Raw genomic sequence first — 26,282 nt, 5'->3', positions numbered from 1 at the left:
TTAAAGAGAATTCAATATGTGCACATCGACCACATGGCTAAATACAATGTTAACTTATGTTACTATAGAGGCTGGGCATTCACATGAATTATATATGATGCCTCGCAATTCTCTTTCTCAGAGTGTTGCCATAACAGCAGCAATTTAGGGAAAAATGTCAGAGTAATATCCTGAATCTATACAACTGTTTTGTTTTTTGCTTTGTTTTTTTCATAGGTGTTAAATCAATAACTGCTGTTAAATTCAGGTGAGTGTAGTTGGAGGTTTACATTTTGTTAAAAAAAATGTTCAAAACAACCTTGGACGTTGAGTCTAAATTGGCGCATCTGAGTTCCTGCGTCGTTACTGGCCAGACACCGGTAAAGACCCTGGTCTCTCGGCCTTACTGACTTCACCTTCAGCACCTGGCCATCTTCCAGAAACTCCACATGAGGGTCTCCATCGCGGGACAGAACCCTGGAGAAAGAACGGAAAGGATGATCGAATCAATTCAGTGAATCCTGCATCCTGTGTACGCTGCTGAATGTCACGTCGATAAAAGAGATTCTTACTCTCCGTCGCGGCTCCATTCCACTCTTGGCGCTGGTTTTCCACTAACCCGACACTGAAACTCCACCTCCTGGCCCAGTACCACAGTTAACTCCTGCATTCGAGACGTTCCTGAGATCACAGGTGGAGCTGGCGAAAAACACCACATGCTCAATGACTAGTTTGCATTAAGAATGAATGCTGAATGTGTATCTTATCACAGATCCCCAAACTGGTCTTTCTTGCTGCCTTATACCTTCCTCTTAAATATCCATGTGAAAGCAGGTTTATAATGAGCTCACCTTGCACCACTATGTTATATTGTCTTTGGGTCTCTCCAGCTGAGTTTTGAGCTGTGCAGACAAACTGTCCTGCATGTTCAGGCTGAACTCTGTAGATTCTGAGCAGCCTATTTCCATTCTCAAGATACACCCCAGGGTTGTCCACCTGCACACACAGAAATCAGCTTGAGTGCATCCACACTGTTTAAATGTTATTGAAATAATTGCCACTTGGTGGCATTGTACCGCTAGAGATCGACAAGATAGCGTTTACAGTAAAAACATGTAACCTGGCTTTTAGATTTTTCTGTAAATGGGAATCCAGGATGACACACTCACAGCTTTGCCATCTTTAGTCCAGGTGATTGTTGGAGAGGGGATCCCAAAGGCGTCACATCCCAGCGTGAGAGGCTGCTTCAAGGTGACAGTGAGGTTCAGCGGTTGGCCATTATCTTGAATTTCAGGGGGAACTAAGACAGCACAGAAAGAAAGGTTTATGGACCATCGTTATGTGTAAAATATACTTTTAACAGCAGGAAAACAGCCATGAGATAAGTTCTCACCATTCACTTTTAGCCTGGTCTTTCTCTCCACAGAGCCTGCCTCATTAACTGCCACACACTTGAAGTCCCCACTGTGGCTGGCAGACGCTGCGCTAATTACAAGAGCTCCATCCCTCGCCACGGAAAAGTCGGGTTGTTCGGGGTGTATCTCCAGGCCATTCTTGAACCAGCGTACTTTGGGATTAGGCGAACCTGCAGGTGCAGCGACAAGAAAAGCGAGTGAGGATAAAATGAGCTTTATTGATCATATCGGACAGAAAGAAGAGTTACTTCCATCTCTCTTCTTCTGTGCAGGATAACTTAACGGGCAAGCAGCCCAGACTACAAAAAAGCCAGCTCTCTACATTTATCAGACAGCAGGACAGCAGGGAGTGGATGCCAAAATGGTTAGAGTCCTTGTCGCCTGCAGGCTTAAGATTTCAAGGTCAAAGTCACATAAAAAAAGTAAAACACTGCATAGAGGAGTGACGGAGGATGTAATACTTAAAATGCAGACAAAGATTTATTGCTAAACACTGGGATGAGAGTGAGTAGAGAGAGTAAGAGCTGTAAGAAAGATAGTGGTTGAACAAGTGGTTCAAAGGCACTGGCGTGTTTCCTCAGGAGCCTTAAAAACACATGTGTTTGGTGGATTATTGGGTGGAAATAGAGCTAGAAATGCCCGACAGAAGAAAACTGGATCAGGGACAAGGTGGAGAATTTAAAAAGCTTTGTAACCCTCCAAAAATCTCCACAACAGATTCCCTAACAGACTAACAGAGCAGCACAGAGCCACACTCCCTCGATTTACAGAGGTGACACATATACAAACACCACTTGAAAAATCAACCGCAGCACCCTTCCTTCTCCATCCCCCAAAAAGCAGGAGAAGACGCAGCACAACCAAAGGTGACGTTACTGTCTGTTTCCTCTCAGAACACGTGTTTACAGTTAAGGAGCTCTGAAGCAAATTCATTATCTCATTGCTGCGGGAAATGCATACAGATGTTGTGTTTTAGATGTTAACAGATCTCATTAGCAGGCTCTGAATTTATTTACCGGGGCTGACGAAGTCTGAGATTATCTCTTCCATGTGTTTCTCCAATAATTACCTCTATCAAATGCAATGTGCTTGTTGGTGAATTAATAATTTCCTTCTGGCAGAGACTGTGCTTGTTTCCCCTCGTGCAGATAGATCTCAAAGAAAACAAAAGGACCAAAGAAAGTGGGGATCCTCGTTTGGTGCTGCAGGCTGACTGCCTCTCCGGCCCGTCAAGAGCATCAAGCATTTCTGTATTTCTGTGCTTGGTACTGTCAACCCTTCCGTATGACTCAGAAGAAAGGTGAGGCCAGCGAGGCTTCGTCTTTCTATTCCTGTGCTTCACGGCGCACCTCAGACATCTCTGTCCTTTATCTGCCAGAAGCAGCCTGTAATTAGGATTCCGCTCCCAGCAGGCCCGACACACAGGAAAGCAGATGTGGCTCACAGAGGCAGGAGGCAGACTGATGTTCCAGCTGTTGCTCCACATTATACACAGTGCTCACCTCCTCTCATTGAGCTGGTTACCATGACACAGCTCCACACAAACAATACCTGTTTGTGCGGGCTGCCACTGAGTAGCCATCAGTCCAGACGGAGACGCGACACCGACGCTTGCTGCGTTTTGATAAAACAGCAGGTCCTCCACATCCCTACAGAATGTCTCTCGTTCGCAAATGGATGTTAGGAAATAGAGACAATGGCATGCCTCCGGGTGCTGCAGTGAAAAGAAGTTTCTCCTTTTAAGATGGCAACTAGGAGTCTGTGGTGACAGTGAAACATTCTTTTGATTGCGCACAAAAACACATCACTGTCCTACATATAACATTGATTTCTCTCTTTTTTTTCTCCTTTCTGTGTTGCAGAAACAAACTGAAAGATGACAGAGTTCAGTTTTAGGCTCCCTAAAACTTGAATTACACCTTTTCAGTGTGTCCACGCTGACTCATCTGTGAATCATTCCATACCTTTAGCGGGGCAAGGGATGATGACCTTGCTGTTTGCCACTTTCTCCATGATAACATCTCCAGGTTCGGCAAAGGTCGGGGCCTCTGTGAGTACAGAAAAATATGTTAAGTGCTAGTTCAAAGTGCAAGGGCAGCTAATAAATAAGAGGTGCAATGACAATTAGTTTTAGGTTTCGGAGTAAGAAGAAGCCTCAATAGGATCTAAACATGATTTGAAAAACCGAACAGATTCTCCCCAATGACCAGAGCGTGCATCATGCTTTGACAGCCTGAGCCAGGCTGACTTCTTTTTCTTATCTCTTAAATCAGACAGTCATATTGAGATCGAGATCATTTTTTTAAGAGAGAGACCCCAAAAAATGCCACACAAAGTGACAGGACCACACAAACGGCACATGTAAGTCAAACTGAAACCAACAAGTCAAGCGTGAAATAGAGAGAATCAAAGCAATTACAGGGGTTGCTGCAAAAAGAAACAACAGCTGTTAAAGCCTGAACATCTGTAAGAAGAATGGGAAAATCCAGTTTTTTGCTTTTAAAAGATGAGTTTTGGTTTAGGAGAAGTTAGAATGTCCCTGTGCGCTTGATCCCCTTGATGTTGAAAATGAGTAAATGATTAAGTAGGGAAGCTGGGAAAGCATCAAAGGCAGACTGCAGATGAGTAAGAGCATGTGTCAGAGAGGAACAAGGGCATGGAAATATAAAAGGGGACTGATCGGGAAGAATAATATTATTTATATATCACGTAAATAACAACAAGAAAGCTTGATTCAGTACAAATGGACACGACTCTGAGTTCTTAACCCGAAGTCATCTCCCTTTGTGAATGTTTATCAGAAGGTCAAATAGCTCACTGTTTGCCAGTTTGTACGGTCAATGTGCGCCTAAAGTGAATGTGCCTCTAAACGCTGAGAGGGCCGAAAACAGATGCATCATTAGTGAACCTTCATATGACCAGTGATAGTGAATAGTTGTTCAGATATATCATAGAAAACAACCATGAGTCACAATTTAATAGTTCTGCAAGTGAACAAGCAGGTCTGAGGAATTGAACTCGTGACATTCACCAAGAATTTCCAGCTTGATCTCCAAGGTCTCCTGTCCTGCACTGTTCGAGGCCACACACCGGTAGGCGGCCTGGTCGGCGTGGCTGACCTGCTGGATCCTCAGGGGTGTAACATTCTTGTCCCCAACAGGTGATCCATTGCGAAACCAGCTGATCTCAGGGCTCGGCTCTCCCTGCGCTATACATGGCAGAGTCACTGTTTGGCCGAGCAAGGCTTTCAGGAGGGAGGGTGCTGGCAGAATCCTGGGTTTAGCTGAGGACAAAACAAATATCCTAAATATTAGATGCACATAGTTTTGAACATTGACACAAACTTTATCACATTAAAGTTACAGGCTGTCCATGCTGTAGCTTTGAATAATCTCCAGTTCCCTTTTCCTGCTAAATTTATGAAGAAATAACAAAGGGATGGCCCACAACTACCGATAACCAACTGATTTCGCATCAACTCTCAAACCTGAAATGAAAAAAAAACATAGAGAACTGTGCATAAAAATGAATGAAATTCCCCAGCTGTTAATGCAATATTGAAGCTCGACAGCAGCTTTAAGCCCATCATAAAACTGTAACTTGAGTATGTCATGGTAAATGGCTTTAAAGTAGCAAAAATCTATGTGCAAAAATATTTGGAACTGTATTCATACACACGTCTCACATATAAGTGATATATTCACACAGAGACTTAAAGATATTGGCTGAACAAACAAGTTTCCATAAACTTCAACTTTTACTGAAACCCTGTGGAGTTACCTTGAATGTGTAAATTGTAGCTTAGGGACGCGTTGCCTGCTGGGTTTTCTGCAGTGCAGGTGTACAGTTTACTATCAATCAGGCGCACATCAGTGATCTTCAGAGAGCCTGAAGGCAAAACAGTGAACCTGGGGAGTGGTTAGGGGTCAAGGGCAAAGACATGGAGAAAACACAGAACTTTATGAGTCACTGAAGATCTACAGCTACTGTGTTCTGATAAAATAGGTGTGTCTGTTTTCTTTTTCTCTCCTATATCTCCTATATTTTGAAGCATGCATATAAACCACCTCCTGCAGGCCAGAACTCCTTTAAAGCTGACTGAGGAAAAGTGGAAAACTGTTCAGTGTTCAGATGAATCAAGACTTTAACTTCTTTTTTGGAGAAAATGGACACAAAAATCTCTGCAGCAAAGAAGAGAGGGAGCGTCTGTGTTGTTATCAGCACTCATTTCAAAATCCTGCAGGGGGTGCAATAGCAAAAGTGGCAGCTTGCACATCTGCAAAGCTAGAAAGATTCCAGAGAAACTTTGTACCAGATGATGTCTTTTTCAGGGATGGTCTTGCACATTTCAGCAAAACAATGCTAAACTGCACACTGCATCTATTACAATGACTTCATAGCAGAAGAGTCTGGGTGTTGAACTGCAGTTCAAAACATTTACCAACTGGAAACATCTGGCATCATGAAGTGAAAAACATGACAAAGAAGATCTAGGACTGCTGAGCAGCTAGAATCCTATATCACATAAGAACGGGACAACATTCCAAGAAGTCCCACAGCTGGTCTCTTCAGCTCCCAGATGTTTATGGACTGCTGTTAAAAGAAGAGGGAATGCTACACAGTAGTAAACATGGCCCTGCCCCAATTTTTCTAGATTTGTTGCTGCCATCAAATTCAGAATTAGCTCATATTTTTTCAGAGTTTAAACATTTAATATCTTTTCTGTGCTGTATTGTAAATAAAATGTGGGCTTATGAGAGACGCAAATCATTACGTTCTGGTTGACATTTTATACAGCGTCCAAACTTTTTTTTTTTTTGGTATTTGGGTTGTACAACAAGTATCAGAGCATTTGACAGGTATACATAAATTGAATTATGCTGTCAAACACTTAGTGGTCCTTATTCAATTATGTTGTTTTGTTGAAATGGAAAAAGAAAATGTGTGAGGGTTAGAGTTCATAAAGAGCAAGCAATAGCCGGAGTCTGGACCTCATGCAGAGCTAAGTACGATTGTCTGGGATAATTACAATGTGAAAGGGTCAGCAGTGTTTGACCTGATAATATCACCATGGGAAAGGTTGTAGGTTCAAAAAGATCAATGCGGATTTTTCTGTTTGCGTGTGCAGCTATTGTGCGTTTACGACCGCGGGGTCAGGAAATAAAGATAAAGTGAAAATCAAAAGGTTGACTTAATGGTGGAGCTCGAATGAAAGGTCGCACAGGTCTCCAAAGTCAAAGCGTCATCCTTCCTGGGACCAACTAAGTTCAAAGCAACGTTTTGGCCCAACTTGCCATTTGTTTTTTTTTATGTTTGTCAAAGTCAAACAAGTGGACAGATGGTGGTCATCACATACACTCCAGTACACAACCTCAGCTCCAAAGTAAGGCCTTGCTTGCTGTGGGTCAGCAACTTTAAAGGAGGGTGTGGTAACCTGAAATGCTACAGAAGCTATCCAGCTGTACAAATGTATAATATACAGCAATGTAAACACACCTCTGCGATTTATCTTTGATAAGTGTGTCTGCTAAGCAACCAAATTCTAACAATAACACGCCTGTCTAAGTGGAAACGAGCTAGAAGCACAAAGAGCTCTGTATTTTAGACGCACATATGGTGTAATGTCTTTCACCCACCCCCCCACCTCCCCAAACAGCCGTAGGAGAGACGACAGCATCCAGCTCGAAAACTGAAAGGCGGCCTCTGCAGTGGTTAATGTGAGCTCAGGCTACAGCGGTGCTGCTCCACGTGACATGAACAGCCCCTCTCGCTCATCCATCACTCCCCACATTGGTGTCATCTGTGTACACAGTGCGACTGCGTATGCAAAGCATGACGCTGGGTTTGTTCACAGGGATGTGTTATTCTCATCAGACAGGACTAGTAAAGAGTCAGCATGTTGTTTTACTGCCGAAACACCGCGGGGAATCTGAACATCAGACAGACACAACTTGTATCTCTTCCACTGTCAGTTCACTTTCCGCCCCTCTTCCTGGCACCCCCTCCCTCCAACGCCACCCCCCACCGTTTCCTTCTTCCTGACCCCCATACTGTATCTGAGTCACAACGGCTTTCAACTCCCTCTGTCATTCTTCTATCTGCACTAAATGATTCGGCCTGGTGTCTGGCCCAAAGAGTCTGCCTGTCATCCATCCAGCTCGTGTCTCGGGGCAGCCTGCCTGCCTGTCTGCGCCCAGAGTGACCACACATGAAAGCCAGGAATCAGGCAACCACGTGGGACCAGATGTTTTACCTCGGTTTAGCCAACTGGTGATGCCCACACACAGATCTCTAGTCTCTGCTGCCTCTGCCTGGCTGCTCTTCCAGAGGCATTATGACATGTTAGCAGAAGCTTTGAACAACAGCCAGAGCTCTTTGTAAAAGCTGACTCAGGTGTTAGTTAAGTCAGAGGTAAAGTATGGTTAGTGCTTTTGGATTATGTCAGCTTATATTTGAGACATTTAACTGCATGATTGTCGGGGTGAGGTAAGGCTTCCTCTTACCCAGCTGTGACGGGGGGGATGGGATGCCCGTTTCGGCTCCACGTGACTAACGGAGAAGGACTCCCTTCAGCCTCACACGGGAGAACAACCTCTGCCCCCACCTCTGCAGCCATGTTTACTGTGTTGTCGTGACCAGTCACGCCCATTATCTTTGGCACAGCTTGAACACAACAAAAGAACTTGTTAGACGACCACATAGGCACTTCCTTTACAATTCCAAACGCAAACTGTTTGCCTCCGTTCGCCTTACTATTGACACTCAGCTGGATCTCGCGACTAGCATAGCCCACAGGACTGGTGGCAGTGCAGATGTAGATGCCTGCATCTTCGGCGGAGGGGTTGGGGATGTGGAGGTGTCCCTCAGAGTCAGACTGAAGAGCGGAGCTGTCCCTGGGCAGGGGCTGCCTCCCCTGGCAGAATAAGATCAGACAGAACATATTATATTAGAAAAGTCCTCCACACAAGCGTGCGCATGGATGCTAAGATTAGTTCAAAGTTTACAACCCAACCTTTGATGTCTAATGGAATTACTGGCCACCCCTTCGGATTGCTCTCTATCTGCAGCGTGCACACGCAAGAACCGAGGCAGCTGCGCATCCACTCGCTCTGAACATTAGAGCGCTTTAACAGATACACTTTTATCTGACAAGAAGGTAAATTTACTTGACTCTAGAGTAACATTTTGAAAATGTTAGGGGAAAGGCCGGGTGGAATATAAATCCGGCTCAGTTCAGCAACATGTAGACAACAACAGCATGCTGACCTCGTGCAGGGTAGTATTAGTACAGGGTACGTAATAGTGGCAGGGTATTTCATCGGCCATGTTTTTCTTGCCTTTAAAGAAAAGATGATATCACTGCAGTTCCTAATTTCAGTGGTGGAAGAGAAACAGATGCATTAACAGTATACAAACTGCCGCTTCTGCTTCACTACACGTCAAAGATAAATGTACACTTTTTACCAGGCAATATTTATCTCACAGCTTTAGCAACATTACAAATTATTAATCTGTTATATTGCAGCGGCTGTCAAAGGCAACGCTGCAGTACCACACAAGCTGTAATAAGATCTGTTTTTGCATCCTGGATGGATCGAGAGCATCGGCTTAGCACCGCCTGGTTGCACATAAACTTTTGTGTTTTCCTCTCGTGATATGATGAAGTGTTGTACTAGGAGGGGATGCGGGAAAGTCTTGAAATAGATTCCTAAGGTACGATAAAAACAGGGTGATTTGCACCAGTCAAGCAGCAATATAGTAAAGTTGCCATGGTTACTTCCCTCCCTGGCCAGGTTAATCAAGTCTTGATTGCAGTGGAAACTGTTTTTGTTGGTGGTGTTTTGTTTTGTTCTGTTTTTTTGTGTTCTGACAAATCAAAGAAAAGACCAGAGGGGAAAAAAAGAAAACTGTTTGAATAAGACAAAAAAAATGTAATTGTATTTATGTAAATGTAATCACAGTAAGTGAAGGCGATTTGAAGTGCTACAGATGTATGTGTAAAATAAAAAAAATATCCAGAGTAACTCAGTGTGCCTCAAAATGAATTCAGAATTAAAACCCTTTTTCATTATCAGTCATTTCACACTGATTTGATTCTGGTTTTATTAATATCGTTATGCTTGTATTGACTGGCACGGTCCAAGATTGCACTCTTAAGGATAATCTAGATCCCATTACCGCTGAGTATTGATTTTTGCTGTTGCCTGATTGTGATAATTATTTCCAAAGTGCTAATAATGACTCATTGTAAGCTGAACTGATACAAAGGGCTGACCTTGGACTAGACGGTGCTGTGGAAGTCACGCTTGATTTACTGAGCTGAAGCTGAAGGTTGCGAGTGTTACCTTGGACCAGACAACATCTGGTTTGGGAACGCCGGTGGTTTCGCATGATAGCCTGATGGCTACACCCTCGTTGGCTATGTAGTGGTACGGACCAGCGCTGATCTCTGGGGGCACTGTGGAAGAATAAGGTCATAAAACACAGCTGTCTGACTGAGCGTGAAGAAGCGATCTGCTGCTGCATTACCACCGGCCTCAGCTGACCATCAACATCGGCGTTTGAGGCATTTCTTCATTACAAACTGATGATGAACCGTGATCCTGGCTGTCTGTCATTACATGCTCATGACTCCATTTATCAAAGCATGCAATAAAGCAGGCCCTCTCTCTGTGATGACAACAGGTGGTCGATTCATTCAAAAATTGTTTTCCATGCTGAGTTGGCACATTTTTGGCTTAATTGTCCAATTATATAGCCTGTGGTTGCAAACTTTGCACTGAGAAAGTGCATTCAGTGAGTGAAAGGGTCTGCTTTTAGATTAGGCTCATATATTTTCTTGCTGATATTTTATTAGTGCACATTAAATATGACGATAGAACCAGATGTAGGAGATGTAAGTTTAGTTTAGCTTGGATTATGGAAGCTTAGTATAAAGACTTGAAGAAAGTGGGAAACAACTAACCTGGCTGTGCCAAAAATGTAAATTACACACACAATTTGGGATTTTACAGCGGGTCATTTACTACAATAATTTGAGTCAGTTACTTTCTGGAGTATCTCCAAGACTATAAGCCTGTCTTAGCTGCTTGTGCTTATTGTTTGCTGGCTTTGATTTTATTGGTAATGTGAGTGTTACTATTCCTTTACTCTCCTACCGTGAACCTCCAGGCTGACTGTGATGTTCGCGGAGCCTGCCACATTAACCGCAGTGCACACATAAATCCCAGTGTCCTCTGGGATGGCTCTTTCGATGTACAAACTGCCATCGCTCCTCAAGAACATCCTTCTGTTCAGATGGAACTGTGCAAACGAAAAAAGTAAAAATATTCCTGTCATACACAAACACAGATATGATCCATGGGAGAGGCAGGTTTGAGTTTGATGTTTTTACCAGCCTTACAGGTTTTCCATTCTTGGACCAGTGTCTTTCTGGAAGAGGAATTCCATCCAACAACATGCAAGGAATACTAAGTGACTGACCGCTCCCGGTGGTGATCACTGGGGCAACTTGGGCCAATAGAGGTGGCTCTGCAAGAAAAAGGATTTGAAATGATTATTAAACAACAAGAGCAGGAATATATGTGTTATAGCCACAGTGTCCTTCTGTGTGTTTCTGCTACATGCATATATGGGATCACAAAAAGAGCCTACCCAGTCCAGTGACACTAACTCTGGCCTCAGATTTGATGGTTCCAAACTGGTTCTTGGCCTCGCAGATGTATAGACCTTCATCATCCAGCCAGACACCTACAGTCAAACACACATCATTGAAAAATGCACCCCGCCGCACATTACAATACATCTGAGAGTAGCAGCATCATCACACTTACCAAGAAAGAAAACAGTCTATCTAAAAAAACTAAATAAGTTCATGCTAATAGCAGCTAAGACCCCTACTCAGTAACAACTGGTATTATTGGCCTGACAGTGCTGTAATTAGGAGCTAAAAATAGAAAATAACAGGATTAATGGGTTTGGCTCAGCTGCTATCCTGCTGTCCCACTCAGTAAATTCTCTTGAGATCACATCTTGGAAGATCAACATATGTTTCAATTCTTCTGTCCTAGCAAATATTGAAGGATTCCAGGATAAAGCATTAAAGGTAACCCGTGAGGAGCACGATTCAAGGAGATAGTGGCGTTTGAGCACTACGCAATATGAACAGAGACATTTCTGAAACTGCAGGTAAAAAAAATAAAATAAAGCCATCTGTAGCAGATGGAGCCAATCAGGTCAGAGGGCAGCCGCAAATGGAAACAGTGACAGAAACGGCCCATGTAAATATGTCTGTTCCTGTCCAATATTATATTTCACACTATAAACATTTAGTCTCAGGAGCACAAAGCATCACGGTATGTGGCTAAGAATAGTCATGTTTCAGGCTGAAATATCTTCCAGAGTTCACAGCTTTGATCCCCCTGCCCTGATGAGGACAAAGACAGACGCCTTCTCTTGCCAAATAATTAACAACATTTTAAGGAGAGTCTTTTCACAGAGCAGAGATAATGCTTTTAGCAGGATGGATATTCGAGAGGCATCGGTTTACTGTAACTTTACCAATGGCAATGACATCCCGGCTCTCCCACCTCTTAAGAAAATGTTAGCTGGATTTAATATGATACTCTTCTATATATACTTGCACAATTTGAGTCAAGCCAGTTCGAGCAGGGAAACCGTGAGGCTGCCGCACAGCACACCAAAGCTCTTTGCTGTGATAACTCACTCTGGATTAGAAGATGTCCGTTCTCCAGCTGCATTGTTTTACTGTGGCTGTCTGAACGCATGAGAATCTGTCTGCCATCCTGTCTGCGCCAGGTCACCGTCGGCTGCGGGAATCCCCGGGCAGTGCAGGGGAGGGTGATATTCTCCCCGACATTGACTGTCACGTCAGCCGGTGCCTCGGAAAACAATGGACCCGCTGTGGAAGGAAGAGTGGTGCCAGATGGATGTTTTTTCCTTTGTATAAATGTGAGAGAAATACAAGTTTTATGTGGAAAACTGTAGTGTGGCCTCACCTCCAACCACCAGACTAACAGTGCCAGAGGAGGTTCCAGCAGAGCTGCTCGCCACACAGCTGTACTGACCAGCGTCGACCTCCTGCACGCCACGAATGTGCAGCGTCCCGCGATGTACGTCCTGCTCAACAAAAGGAGCAGAGCCCACCTCGAGTTCACCTGGAAGTACGAGCAATATAAGCTTGTCGTCCTCTAACAGAGACATCTCCACAGTCATTTTAATAAAAGCACTGTGTATGGCGTTAACTCACCTTTGAACCAGTGGACAAGAGGGGACGGAAAGCCTGTGAACTGACACTCGAGAGTTGCATCACCACCAACAGTCACTAGCACAACCTGCTGTACCACTGTTATTCTTGGTGCCTCTGCAGAACAAAAAAATCAGTGGGATGAACTTTTTATTCCAGGGATGTCCAAGTCATTTTACATCATAGGCCTCGGGACTTTGATTTTAAACGGACCAGTGAAAATCCCCTTTCTATCGGTGCAAAGGAGTTTAACTGCACATTTAAACCCTGCGATATCTCAATGTAAGAAAAAGAAGTGGAATTTCAAAGGTGCGTCTCAGTTTTTCCACGTGATAAAGAAACGCTGCTATAGTAAAATAAAGAAATTTGTCAGCATGACTCTGTGGACTTAAACTGTAACAAATAAATGTGTAAAATTACAGAAGTACTGATAGTTCGTGGGCCAGATTCTCCTGTGGTTTTAAAGTGGGGCATTTTTGTTGTTCTATTTTATTTATTTATTTAATTGTTTAATTGCAAATTCTATTTCTGCATTACTTTGGTTTAGTATGAATGGCTGTTTTGGAGGTCTATCAGTAGGACAAGCTTACAGTTTAAAGTCCAAAATTTATGCTCTCCTTCACATTTTCTAAAGACATCTAGTGGGCCGGATTGGAGTTTTTGCTGGGCCAATTCTGCCCCCCGGGCCTTATGTTAGGCCCCCCTTTTTTTAGTTTATAGCAATGCACCGGTCTTTCATGCAGCGCTACTGTACGTGAACAGTAATGTGCTGTTTGTTTATACCAGCAAGGGCATGAGAAAAACCCTGATGTGAATGTAAAAATGATGCTTATACTTTAGACCCAGGCAGCTGAGCTGAAAGGATGAGATGATCTACTGTGTTATAAGGTTTTCCCTGATTTGACAGATCAGTGTTGTTAAAAATGACATTCAGAGACAAGTGCGTATAATACCAGCAAGCCCCAGGAAAATGCTGCCATAATCCATCAGTGTTACGGTTTCTGTCAAGCACTAACTGACAGCCGTGAGTGAAACTTCAGGCCCACAACTGTCAGCGCTCACCAAACAAGGAGAGAAACATCACGTCGTGTGAGACAGAGCTGTATGTGGCCATGTTCGCTTGCTGTATACTCTGCTCTATCCTGCTGGATATCATTAAAAGAAATGCGCCTTAAAAACAGTCAACACGGGCAAAAATGCTTCGTGTCACTGGAAGTTAAAAATGAAGTCAGAAGAGAAGCAATTATTCAGAACAGAAACTTTAACAACTCCGAATGACGAAAGGCTAATTCCAGCAACAATATATCTTCGCGCTGGCATCCTCAACCAGACATCTGTCGGGATGTGTTGACTTACCCGCATAACTAAGTGACACAGACTGAGAGGCAGTCCCAGCCTCGTTGCTTGCCAGACATGTGTAGTTCCCAGCATCCTCTGGGAGGGCCCCTTTAATGGTTAGAACTCCATGCTGGTTCAGACTGAACCTGTAGCATACAGTGGACAGGATTCATGTTTGTTGATACTTTTGTTGATTACAAGCGCAGATGTAAAACAGAGATCCATCTCTCTGAATCTTTATGCTGCTGTTTGGTGTCACGGGAGAAATTTGTGTGTGTGCGAATGTATATTTCACTGCTGACATATAAAATACTTGTGGTTTGGGGGAAAAAAAAGGGTTGACATGAGTAGATGTAAATTTCCAAAGCGATGCAAACAAGATGAGGCGATGGCGCATGTAGGTCAAGTGGAACGTAATGACTCTCTGAGTCCTTTGTGCCAGAGGTGCCGAGTGGGCTGAGAGTTCCCCTCTTACCTCGGCCGATTAGTTAGGAACACGTTGCCTTGGCTCCAGAAGAGCCGGGGAGGGGGGGAGCCGGACGCCGAGCAGACCAGGTGGATCTCATCGCCTTGGGAGAAAGCCAGGGACTGCGGGTGCACTACCACAGAAGGAGCCTCTGCAGTTGAAATCAAAGGAAGGCAAAAAATGTAAAAAAAAATAAAAAGCAGACGATGACTCAGGGCCTTGTCACAGGCTGCATGATGTCATTTATAGCTATCACAAGCTTAACAAGAGCAAACTTGATGCTGTGGGCTGCAAAGCAATTACAAAAACACTCCATGTCTGACTTCATAACTACAGGATGTTCTTGAAGACATATTTATTTGCCTGTTTGTTGAAGTCATTGCAAATATCTGAGTGCATTCCCTCAGTAGACGCCACACTTTTCAACACGCATAAGTCTTTGCTGATGAGAAAAGGAAGTGGCTTAATCTGATTGCAAGGAGGTCGAGGCAATAATGGAAAACAGATGACGGGGGCCCGCGAGGATCCGTTAAGCCCTGCCGCGTTAAATGTTTAAGCAGATGAGCCGCAGGGTATTGGGCTATCATACCTGGGACATGGAGCCACACGGCGATTCTGCTGTCTCCGTAGGGGTTGGTTGCCACGCAGCGGTACTCCCCAGCATCCTGAGCCCGCACAGCGCTGATCTGCAGGTAAGAGTTGGGCAGCAGCTTCACCCTCCCTGCCCGTGCCTGGATAGCATAGCCCCCTCGATGCCAGGTCAAATTGTGGCGCATGTTTCCCTCCACCTGACAGGACAGCACAGCCACGCCTCCCACAGAAGATGTCACATTCACTGGGGGCTTCAAGACCGGAGGAGGATCTGTTTTAGTGGAAACATGAGTGCAGACAATGTTTAAAACAAATATTTGTGCAGACATGCTTTCTATCTAGTTTATGTCTAAACGATAAAGCAGAGGTTTGTATCTAAATGGCTGGAACGCACCCACGTCCAACTGAAGGGGAGTGTGCGCTTGCATTGTTGTTGTGTGACATACCTCTAACAGTTAACTGTGTTACAGCCCACCCCTGCCCTGCGCTGCTCTGCGCCATACACTCATACGGGCCTTCGTCCTCGGCTGATGCCTTCGGAATTTCCCATGATGCAACGGCAGAATACCTGAAGCAAAGACACGTTTGGTTTATTGGCCAGCACATATTCCTCTTATTTCATGTCACACCCAGTGGCTCTTTGGCACATCCACGCACTGGAAATAATTTTCATCAAAAGTCAGCTGCACTTCATGAAAGTAATTCAAGCCAGAGAGTCAACACCAAGACAAAATAGTTGCTTTGTTAAATTGAGTATGTGATGTTTAGAAAATCAACTGTGTATATATCCACTTGTTGACAGATGAACCAATAAAATGCAAGAGTGAGGCAGCACTAATGCTTTACAGGCGTGCCCACTGGTAAGATTAGGGAGTGACTTAATTAATGCTTTTAAATGAGGTAATAGGCGCGCGAAGCTTCGGGGATCTGAGGGAATCGGAAGGAAGGCGAGCCAAATGTTATGGAGTGCTGAGCAAATAGAGAAGAGACTCACTGAAAGAACCTCTCGCTTCCCAGTGTAATTCCACTTCTGGTGAATCTTAGTCTGTAGGGAATGTCACTCTTTACAGAGCAGCCAATCACAGCTGGCTGCATATAAACGCCCTTCACTACAGTCGACATGCTCACAGCTGGAGCATCTGCACAAGGGAGGAAACAAAGGTTAAAGGCTATAAAGAGATTGATGAGGTATGGGAGACACTGCAGTGTGGCTTTGGTGAAGAGGGATGCCTTGCCTGGAATGATGTTGGTGTAGGAGACGCTGGACAGCCTCTGGAAGCGGTAGCCCTCTTCGTCTTTGCCCGTTACCTTGATGAAGAAGCTCTGGGAAGGGGTGCGGAATTCCGGGAGACTCCACAGGCCTTGTTTTCCAAGGTCAGAGGGCAGCGGTACAGGGATTGTTCGCAAGGAGCGGCCTGAGCCTGACACAAGCTCCACATGGCTCAGATGACCTGGAGGCTTCAGGCCGGTGCATTTCAGTAAAACATGGGATGGGAGCCCTGAAGGACAAAGGAAGATCGGCATGAGGTAATTTTCTGCACATGGTCTCGGTCAAATAAAAGGCAAAGAGCTAACAGACACATGCCAGACACCTTTTATCGGCCTCTCTCTCGTGTGGTTGAACTCTGTAACAGGTACGCTGGAGAAGCCTGCGCGGAAGTCGAGACTGCTGACTCCTGTGACCCTCAGAGTGTGACGCCCACTACAGCTTATCTTTAGAGTGAAACGTGTGAAGTGAATTCAGCATCATAAAAAAGTCAGACAAAACACATTTGTGATTTATTCACCAAAATAAATACCTTCAGTTTCCAGGCACCGGGTCTAGGAAACTTGAGGTTTATCACACGAGCTGAGTTGGGAATATTCAAGAGTTCTTTAAGGCCCTCCTCTACACCAACTGCCCGACCTTGGAAAAGGAAACATAACAGATGTTATTTCAAAGAAAAACATGACTTTCTTTAAAAGCACTGATAATGCTAGGAGTAGATAAGAATAAATAGGAAAAGCAGGAATGAGTTACCCAAAGGATCGCTGAGCTCGATTTCTGGTGCTGGTCCACTGAGTGACACCGTGACCTCTCTGAGGCTTGGGTCAAAGGGAACTTCCCAGTTGTTTTCCTGGGCACTGTCATGATTGGAGGACAGAAGGTGGACCTTCATGGCCTGAACTGTTTCCTCTACCCACTTTAAAACCTGGCAGGAGGCAAAACACAGCATTTGCAGGAGCACAACCAAGCAAGATATTCCTGAGTGCATTAATCAAACTGTCAGAGAGGTAAACTTCAAAAGGCAGGAGAGGGACAGGAAGGACGCACTGGCCTTAACTCCGAAAGCCCCCACAAAGCCCTTGCTTTTCCCTGTTCTTCGTCTTTCGGACTATTCTTTCATCACAAAACTATTCATGAGACGGATTTTGCCTAAACAAAGGAAAAGTGAAGCAGCTCAGCTGTCAAACTGATAACATACAGTTTTCTGCACTTTCAAGCACGTATTCCCAGAAAAAGTGTCTCTCACAGTGGAAGCCTGTCAGGCAGCAGTCCCGCTGCAGCGGCGCAGGTTTTATTAATCATAAAGCTTGTTCCTCAGAAGACAAAGCGGAAGCGGTGGATCGGGTTGTGGGAACGGCCGTGGTTTTGAATTAAACCTAAGCATTAAACTGAATCAGGCAGGCATTTCACACTTTTCTGCTGAAAGGTTTAAGCTGAAGAAGTCTGATGAGGTCAGACAGTGACTCTCTTCTTAGTCATTCCACCACTTTGAGCAAAGATTACAGAAAGGTTGAACAAGCTGATTGTACATGATGGTAAAAACAGTCATTACTTAGACTTTAATTTCCCTCAGCAGCTCTCCACAGGAATCTGTGATGTTACAGGATTTCAGCTTTGACAGGTGCTTGACCCTCTGGGTGTAATCATCAGCGAGGTACTGATTAAAAATGCAGTTTCTCTTTTGTTTTCACTCAAATCAAAACAGAAGCACAGCAAAAGCCCACTGACTTTTCACAGAGTCCTATTTCAGCGGTCACAGCAAACTAAATGTCGTCCATCTTCCAAACGCTTAACAAGCAGCTGCTGTCTAATATTTGTTTTCACCTCGTATTGAGAGGCATCACGGTTTAACTGTGCCTGTAATGAAGCCAAATGAAAACATTTCCTCGGCAGGCCCTTCAGAGATGAGGCCAACACCAACACGTTTTACGACACAGACGTAAAAATGAAACAGGGAAAGCCTTTGATAATTTAATTATCAGCCCTCGACTTCTCCTCTATCGGGTCTGCAAGGTCCTGACAGCAGCTGGTTCCTCTTGCCATTTTACAACTGGAAACAGCTGTAATGTCTGCCACGTGTGCAGTCGTCACAGTCAGAGCAGGAAACTGCTTAGAAGTGACCCACATCTATGTCTGTGTCTTATGCGGTAGAGCAAAGAGGAGTGGGCATTTCTCTGCCCTCGGACCTCAGATGAAAGAGAAGAAGAGCCCAGAGGTGGGGCCAGTTCCCTGTCTGGGCTGGCCTGCAGGGTCTAGAAGAGCCGAGCGCCGTAGCCTCTCCCTGGCTCTACCACTGGGAATGCAAAGGACCTTAAGTCCCCGTGAAACCTCATCCAGCGTGTCTCAGATGATCAGGCTTACAGGGCTGTAACAGGAAAGACCCCCTGCTGCTATTCATAGAAGCATGACAGATGGGGCAGAGAAGAAGTGTTACCTAAAGCTGGGGTGATGGTGTATTCCCCACATCGATTCAGGTACATTACCTGAAGAAGAAAATGCGTGACCGCGCCACTGTAAGGTAGAACAGCTTGCCTCCAGACCTCCCAGCGGGCTAGAGGTCAGCTCTGTCTTTACGCAGGTATAAACACAGCATTTACCGGATATTTGCATGAAGATGGCCCGCTCCAAATCAAGGTTATTAAAGTAAACGAGACCCAGACAGATCCCCTGCTCCTTCTGAGTGGGAGTTTCCACATAGAGAGGCTCAGCTACAGGATAAGCAGTGCTTTTGTTTAGCCGGACTGTGGGTAAAAGGTACCTAGATTTTATGCCTGGCAACCATTACCATTGCCATTTCCCTTAACTCGCTGCAGCACCCATAATCAGAAAAGACCCCGAGGCTAATCTTATAAACAACTCATCAAGGTGCTCGAGTTATCCATGTATGCACCAACTAGAAACACAAAACTAATAAATCTCAGGTCTTTCTCTGAGCGAACATCACATCACCCAGTAAAACATCACATTCCTCATTGTTCTTCAGCACTTTAGGGCACTTAAGAACGCAGATATTTTTAAATGTTCAACACTTTAAAGACAGCGGTTCTCATTGCCTGTGTTCTGTGTTACCATTTTCACTCACTTATCATAACCAATTAAAATTTAAAGCGCGTAAAGAGCGTGTTACACAGAGCTGACAATAAACTGTTGTGCGAGGACCTGGAGCCAATTCCACTGGGCAGCTGTGTTGGAAGAAGCGAAACCATGAAAGATCACATCCTGGGATTAGAGAGTAAAATAAGCAGTCTGTTTTCTCTGCGCTGGCCCCCCTGGAGACCACAAAAAGACACTGTATATTTCATTTGGCTGCACATTATTAAACTACTATTAATGGTGAATATTTGGTTAGATTTGTACTACTTCTGAGGATTTTTAAGGGATTAAAGGATTTGCATTAATTTGGTAAAAGCATGCCACCCAGGAGCTAAAAAAAAATCATACAGGTTAAAAAAAGAGAAGCGACTGACAGACAGCGTAAATCCAAGAGGGGGAAAAAAGCCTGTTTATATGAAAATGTACACAAAGACTATGTTCAAAATAATAGGGCTACATTAGCACAAAGCCATCTGGTGTTGAGGTATAAGGTCTAGACTACATTTGGTCCCCTGTTCCCTTAATACGACAACAGTAAAATGACTTTTAAGCACTCCTTAAACAGCTGGTAGGATTATGGAGTGATAATGAAACGAGCTGCCACACACACACACACAGGCATTGTATGTCTAGCTATATGCAAGCATGACTTGACAGGAAACAGACCCCCCCACACACACAAAGACCCACACAAACACATCTGAGTTCAGAGGTTCAGTGGGCCACCAGTGTGCAGAGCTGTTGGCTCCAGCTCAGCGCTGCCCAGCCATCTCCTGTGTTGACATGTAGGATACCAGTGTCTCTTCCAGAGGAAACTCTGGCTTCTTTTACGTCTGCTTGGGAAGTGAGCCCCGCTGTCTTTGGCTTCTGAGACTCAGCTCCTGTTACATGCTGCTTCCGATATAAAGGAACCACCGGCCCGTATCGTATGACCAGGAAGTTTAATATCAGCACTGGAATCATTTGATTAGGCTAAATGAATTCCTCATTATCATCTATTATCGGTGGGTCAAATGGGAGTTGATGTTGTTCTGCTCCTGCTCTCCTCTGTTATTAGAAAATATCACCCCTTTCATATTCAAATACACTAGAGAGTTCCAATTTAGGGGCTAATTCATTATGTGTGAGGGCTTAATGGGGGTTCGGTGGCCAGTCGTCAGAGCGCACGGTTACTCTGCGTTGCTCTCACCTCGTTGACCTGCTGCTTATCCAAGTGAAAGATTTGCCCAGAGGAGGTGGCGGCGATCTCCTCGTACGCCCTGTAACCAGGCTGAGAGCGGTCTCCACAGTCCCCGGTCAACACAAATACTACCTGGGAATGAAGAGGACAGAGGAGTTAAGAGGATTACATTTGTTGAGTGTTTGCTTTCTGCTGAGTCGCTTTCACTTTGCTCCAAATGCTCATTGTCATGCATCATGTAGGGGCTGAGACGAGCAACTTTCCTGCACTCAGCTGATCCCGGGAACTTCTTTGGAATGCAGATGGTTTTTCTTTTTTACAGCATTGCTGTTGTATCCCTTTTGTGACAGCGTGCAATAAATGCAGAGGCTCTAAAGACAGTGTGGGATGGGGCTCGTGTTTGTAGGTTCAACTGTGTTCCAGATAACATCAGTTAAATGGCATCTTGATCATTATGGGAGTATTCAGCACCAGTGAATACAAATGAGATGCTTGTGGGCATGTTTTTATTTTCTTTTAATCAGTTTACATACCATAGATTTGATCAAAGAGAAGCCTGCATCTATCGGATGTTTGACATTGAATAAAGAGCACACATTGGACTGATTAAGTATGTATCAGTTTTGTCCTGATGTATAAGAGGCCTGTTTAAATTCCCTGCCTTGTACCTGTGATTGACGGAGTTGCACCAGTTGCAGAACATCTCTCTTCAGGCGGTAGTCTTTGGCCCTGGCATCAGTAAACACATAGATAAAGGATCCAGGCAGGGAAACCTCCAGTGCTTTCTTTATGGCTCCGATACTCATTTCAGGGCAGTCGCCTCCACCCTGTGTGATAGAATCACATTTGCTTAAAAACTCCAGAAAAAAAAATCATATATTTATATTTTTTAAATGTTCATTCAGATATCGTGTTGTTGAACACATCCATTTTGTGGAGAGACACATCAAATGTTTCTTAAATACATTTAAATCACTACCCATAAAAGCAGCACTAATTTACTTTTGAAAGAAGAAAGAACCGGTCCCATAAACGATGTGCCTTATATGAGTACTGTTCAATTCAGTACAATCTGGGGTTCTTAACATTCAACAGATGTGCTGCTTATCATGATTACAGTTTTAGGGGCTGGCAATCCACATACTGTTCACCATAATCTAAAGGTTTCATTCGTACAAAATTATTAATTTATGTAATCTGTGTCTGAACCTGGACAAACAGCTCTTGCAGATCCTGCTGGAACTTCTTTGGGTCGGTGGTGATGGACACGGGGCCGATATCTGTCAGATTAAAAATATACATCAGGAAAAAAAACCTTTCTGTGAAGAAAATCAAACCCAGTCAGCCGGTTCTGTTCTGATTTCTGAAGAGTGTATGCCTATACAGAACAGGATAATCATTGCAACCACAAAACGCCTATGGTCTGGAATTTTTAGAAGGGAGAGCGTTTGTTTGTTTCCTCTTAGCAGCTTTGCCCTTATGAGCAGAGGAAAAGCACACAGCATCAAAAACCCTATTAAGCCAAAGCACATTTTATCAAGGCCAGAATGATGCCCCACAGCCGTTGTGCACCACATGAATATCAATCACACATCACAGGGCACAAGAGAGGCCGTGCTGACAAAATTACAGCGTAACATTTTGTTTTACACAAATCACTAAAAATCTGGCGACAGTTTGCACGATGACGGAATAATCATTTTCCAGACCCAAGGATGATGGATAAAAGCCTGTCAGGGCCTGACACTTATTTGGATGTCTTCTGGGGCCAAACTACAGAACAGTAAACATTAACCAGTGCAGAGGGAATGCATTGTGTTGCTGCCCTCCATAAACACGAGCACTTCATCACAGTTATTACAGAAAAAGACCCTCATCCAGTCTTGTATACCTCATGATTTTGGTGTGTCATTGCTCTTTATTCCAACTGTCAAATATAATTTTGAAGTATCTTTGTGAGACTAATGATACAGAGTTTGCAGACATGTGTCAGGGCCATGACATTTCTAATTCATTCTCGGTGTTTTCTCCAGCTGCTTTCAAGTGCTTGTCGACCTCTCAAGAGTGCCTGAGAGGAAACACCGACGGCGCTGTCACGCCTCTTCGTCAGCCACAGAGGGCTTCTCTGGGATCTTGGAAGTTTACAAGGTCCCCAAGGGCATAGGCGCATTAAACACAGACAAAATGTGTGGCGTTAGGGTAGGCAACCCCCACAACTCCCCCCCCCCCCGGGTGGCCAGTGGGGGGGCTGCGAGGCAGAAGAGGGAGGAGAGGCAGGAGTAGGGTGGGGTGAGTGTGGGGTGGCGATTGGGGTAATTACACACACAAGCAGACAGCATATGCTTCCCATCAGCGCACAAACACCCTCCCCCCATTGGAGCACTCTTATTTTCAAGCTGTAGCTTTCCCGTATAGAAAGGAAGATGCTGGGCTGGGATGAAGAGCCTTACCTGTCCCCAAGACCCACTGTGAGCTCGCATATCCTCCCCTGCTTGACGTCTTGCATCAGTTTCACTTCTCTCTACAAGTGGGCTTCCACTGAAGCCGCTATGCAGCAGCACACTCTGCTACACGTTCTGAGATGCGTTGCAAGTATAAGTGTGTAAATGGCAGATATAAATAGTAAATCAGTGCAAGGCGCGGAAACTATAAAAATACCACGCTCTCTTTGTAGTAATTCAAGAAAGTCTTTTCCTTTGAAGTCAATGCTCCAATAAATTATAATCATATTCATGAATTAACAAACATACGCATTCCATACATCCACTTTCACGAAAAAAAAGTTTCTTAAGTTGTGGCTCTTTAGTTAAAGAACAAACTTGTGTTAAAGGTAGAAAAAGTACCTGGGTCGTGGAAGGGGACCAGGACAAAGTTTTTAATGGGTCTGGTCCTCCGGCTGAGCGTCTTCTCCAGGATCCGTGAGGCGCCCTCTATCACCTGTTTCAGATCGTCGTACATGGAGCCGGTAACATCGAACACAAAGGCCAGGGTCGAGGCGCTGTCATCGGATTCATCACCCGTCTCAACGCGGGGGTCTGCCAAAAGTCTGTGCACGCATACTGAGAGCGCCAAGACTAAGCACTTTAATAAGGCACCGGCCATTTTCCAAATTTACTGCATCTGTCTTTTGGAATAAGGCGAGTCATATATTTAAAAAAAAAAGGATCACAAAGTTTTAAAAAGTTTTGATTTCGAAGCCGCCCAAATGACTCTGGCACTGCTTCTAGTAGATTTAGAACAACGCGGCTCAGCTGAAACACTTCAAAATCCAGTGCTGAATACTTCCACGGGAGTACATCCGTGCGTAAAGTTTGGAGGAGCATGTGGACTGGCCCCAGGAGAGCTGGTGCTCTGACGCTCCAAACGGGGGCGGAGATGGGTATTAAAAAGTTCCCGGGACCCAACCTGTTTTTTTCTCCTTTCCTTCGTGTGTTTGTGTGAAAGTGTGTGTGTGTGTAACTCGACCCCACTGTGACTTCCAGGCTTCTTTAACCCTATTCAACATTTCCCGTCAGTTTATTTTTCTCTACAATGGCGGTGGGCCCCTGGAGACGCACTTTTTAACAGCTTTCCCCTGTTACCAGCGGGGCCTGGCGTCTGTATTTTGGACGTGTCGAGAACATTGTCTCAGTAACAGCCTGGTTTTTATAAATAGCCATAGTTTATATTCAGCTGACACCAACCTAATTTTATACATAGCCCACGCTGACAAATATCTCCTTGACATATGAATGAAGAGCAATGTCACTGTGCTTCTTTTCTTTTCTGCTGATGTGGATGAAATGTTATTGATCATTAAAAATGTTATCCTCGTGGACTTGGTGCCCAGCTATGATATATCGTTTTTAATGTGATCAGACCTCACAGAGGAAGCCACCACCCACCCCCAGATCTTACAAACGCAAATATGTCAGCTAATTCCAAAGTAAGCTGCATAAAAGCAGAACATTTCTTTTAAGAAACTGATTATTCACATGAAAACACACTCGTGTTTTACTGTACTTAAGTTACACATGCTACATTTGAAACTTATGCTGAATAAAAAAAACCCCCGTAAAGAAACAGTTTCAGGTCAAGGCCCCAGACCCTTCCTCCTCTTGAATACACCTGCATCTGTCCTTCATGAAAAGGGGGGGGGGGGGGGAGATAAGAGACAGGAGAAGAAAGAAAGCAGGTCTGAGCAGGCCCGGAGAGCCCAGCAACTTTAAAAGACACGAGCCCCACCCATTAAACCCATCAATGCCAAGACGTCAGAGTTTTATGCACTTCATTGTTCATCACATAACTACACAGTGCAGGCTTATACCACAGAGCAAGCTGGCATGTTAGATTCTGTGTTATAAAGCATTACAGGCACTAAAGCTTGACATGACACCTTCCCTTAACAGTGGTACAGCAGTGCAAAACTGGACTCATAATAAATTACATTTGAATCACAAAACATCAGGGTCTGTGCAAACTTGAGTTACTTCTTGAGAGTTGATTAAGATTCGTAAAGTTTAAAATATTGCAAATAAACACATGAGCAACAGTCATTCTACAAAGCAGCCCCTTAAAGTTATTAAAAGCTGTTAAAAAAAATAAATAATAATAATAATATATATATTTGTTTTTTTTGTTTTTTTTTTAAATGAAAGTTTTCTATCCATTACAAACTAAGGATACAGTAATAGAAAAGATAGCCACTTAAATGCATTTTATTCTGTGCTCTTATACTGTCAATCAACAGGAAAATGACATTTAGAATTTAGTAAATTTGCATAAGGTATAAAGATCAGTGAAGCTGAAAAACATCTTAATGCTCAAAATGAAACAATCCAATGGAGAAAAAAAAAAGGCATCAATACATGTGCAGGTCTCACACAGAACAAATACCAAGCAGACAACTGAAACCACAGAGCTCACAAAAGCTTCACAGTCAGAAATGATGTCCGTTTGTGGCTCTCAGTGACCACGGCTTTGTGTTGCTGAGGGTGCTCTCCAAAGAAATACTGAGCTTCAATTCGGCTGCTGTGAGAACCGGGCTGGGCTGCTTGGCCGGGCCATTCGAGAGGCGGGGGCAGCAGAGCGAACAACAGCAGGGAGACTGAACCACGATGGGATGCACGGGCTGCAAACACAGCAAAATAATCCATAGAAAACTCTGTGCTACTTCAAAATTCCTCCTCACATGAAAAAACAAAACAAAAACCCTGCTCTCTCGAGAAAAGGAAACCTCGGGGCGTGACAAAAATGAGAATCGGGCAACAATAATGAAAAATACAGTGCAATACATTTCAACAACCTTTGATTTAAAAATAAAACTTCATTCCATATTTATGAGGAAATTCCCATAAATGCAGCAAAAAAAAAAAAAAAAAAAAAAAAAAAAAAAAAAAAAAGCAGAAAATAAATTACCATTATATTTACATTATATAATACACACTATACTGGTTTGTGTCTTTAAGTTAGTGTTCACATTATCACAAAAGTAACACTTTCTTCCCCCCCGACAGATTCTCCTGTGGTTTAGAGTCTCTCTGTGTGGTGATGAAGCAGCAGCACAGTTCCTCTGAGTGAGCAGTTCACTTTGCATCTGCCGCTTTACAGCATGTGAACAAGATGCACACGAACATCTCCACAGGAATTCAGTACCTCGCACTACACAATACTCCAAAGTCCAGAGTTACTCAAGGGTGTGATGCGAT

At 44.1% G+C, this 26,282-nt stretch overlaps 1 protein-coding gene across 1 annotated transcript in view; it reads right to left on the bottom strand.

Moving 5' to 3' along the window:
• Window positions 1-23,962, bottom strand: part of hmcn2 (hemicentin 2) — a 46,341-nt gene extending 22,379 nt beyond the window's left edge. The window contains exons 1-30 of the mRNA XM_085425098.1: window positions 23,439-23,962; window positions 21,805-21,875; window positions 21,264-21,422; window positions 20,605-20,727; window positions 17,076-17,247; window positions 16,855-16,961; window positions 16,648-16,768; window positions 16,291-16,554; window positions 16,050-16,194; window positions 15,502-15,623; window positions 15,054-15,326; window positions 14,474-14,615; window positions 14,017-14,144; window positions 12,664-12,777; window positions 12,413-12,571; window positions 12,121-12,315; window positions 11,049-11,144; window positions 10,798-10,925; window positions 10,553-10,697; window positions 9,740-9,852; window positions 8,148-8,307; window positions 7,898-8,057; window positions 5,175-5,302; window positions 4,426-4,677; window positions 3,359-3,442; window positions 1,373-1,564; window positions 1,149-1,279; window positions 831-975; window positions 552-678; window positions 299-456 (exon numbers count right to left, since the gene is read on the bottom strand). Coding sequence (XP_085281224.1) covers window positions 299-456; window positions 552-678; window positions 831-975; window positions 1,149-1,279; window positions 1,373-1,564; window positions 3,359-3,442; window positions 4,426-4,677; window positions 5,175-5,302; window positions 7,898-8,057; window positions 8,148-8,307; window positions 9,740-9,852; window positions 10,553-10,697; window positions 10,798-10,925; window positions 11,049-11,144; window positions 12,121-12,315; window positions 12,413-12,571; window positions 12,664-12,777; window positions 14,017-14,144; window positions 14,474-14,615; window positions 15,054-15,326; window positions 15,502-15,623; window positions 16,050-16,194; window positions 16,291-16,554; window positions 16,648-16,768; window positions 16,855-16,961; window positions 17,076-17,247; window positions 20,605-20,727; window positions 21,264-21,422; window positions 21,805-21,875; window positions 23,439-23,697 — 4,573 coding nt within the window. The 5' untranslated portion in view covers window positions 23,698-23,962. The remainder of the gene's footprint in view (window positions 1-298; window positions 457-551; window positions 679-830; window positions 976-1,148; window positions 1,280-1,372; window positions 1,565-3,358; window positions 3,443-4,425; window positions 4,678-5,174; window positions 5,303-7,897; window positions 8,058-8,147; window positions 8,308-9,739; window positions 9,853-10,552; window positions 10,698-10,797; window positions 10,926-11,048; window positions 11,145-12,120; window positions 12,316-12,412; window positions 12,572-12,663; window positions 12,778-14,016; window positions 14,145-14,473; window positions 14,616-15,053; window positions 15,327-15,501; window positions 15,624-16,049; window positions 16,195-16,290; window positions 16,555-16,647; window positions 16,769-16,854; window positions 16,962-17,075; window positions 17,248-20,604; window positions 20,728-21,263; window positions 21,423-21,804; window positions 21,876-23,438) is intronic.
• Window positions 23,963-26,282: the final 2,320 nt, after the last annotated feature.

This window comes from Rhamphochromis longiceps, linkage group LG12 (genome assembly GCF_057381845.1).
Source record: "Rhamphochromis longiceps isolate RC_006_pf linkage group LG12, R_longiceps_female_GT1.1, whole genome shotgun sequence".
In the NCBI taxonomy this organism is placed as follows: Eukaryota; Metazoa; Chordata; class Actinopteri; order Cichliformes; family Cichlidae; genus Rhamphochromis; species Rhamphochromis longiceps.
The sequence above is the reverse complement of the archived record's forward strand: the minus strand, read 5'-3'. Positions and strand labels throughout refer to the sequence as shown.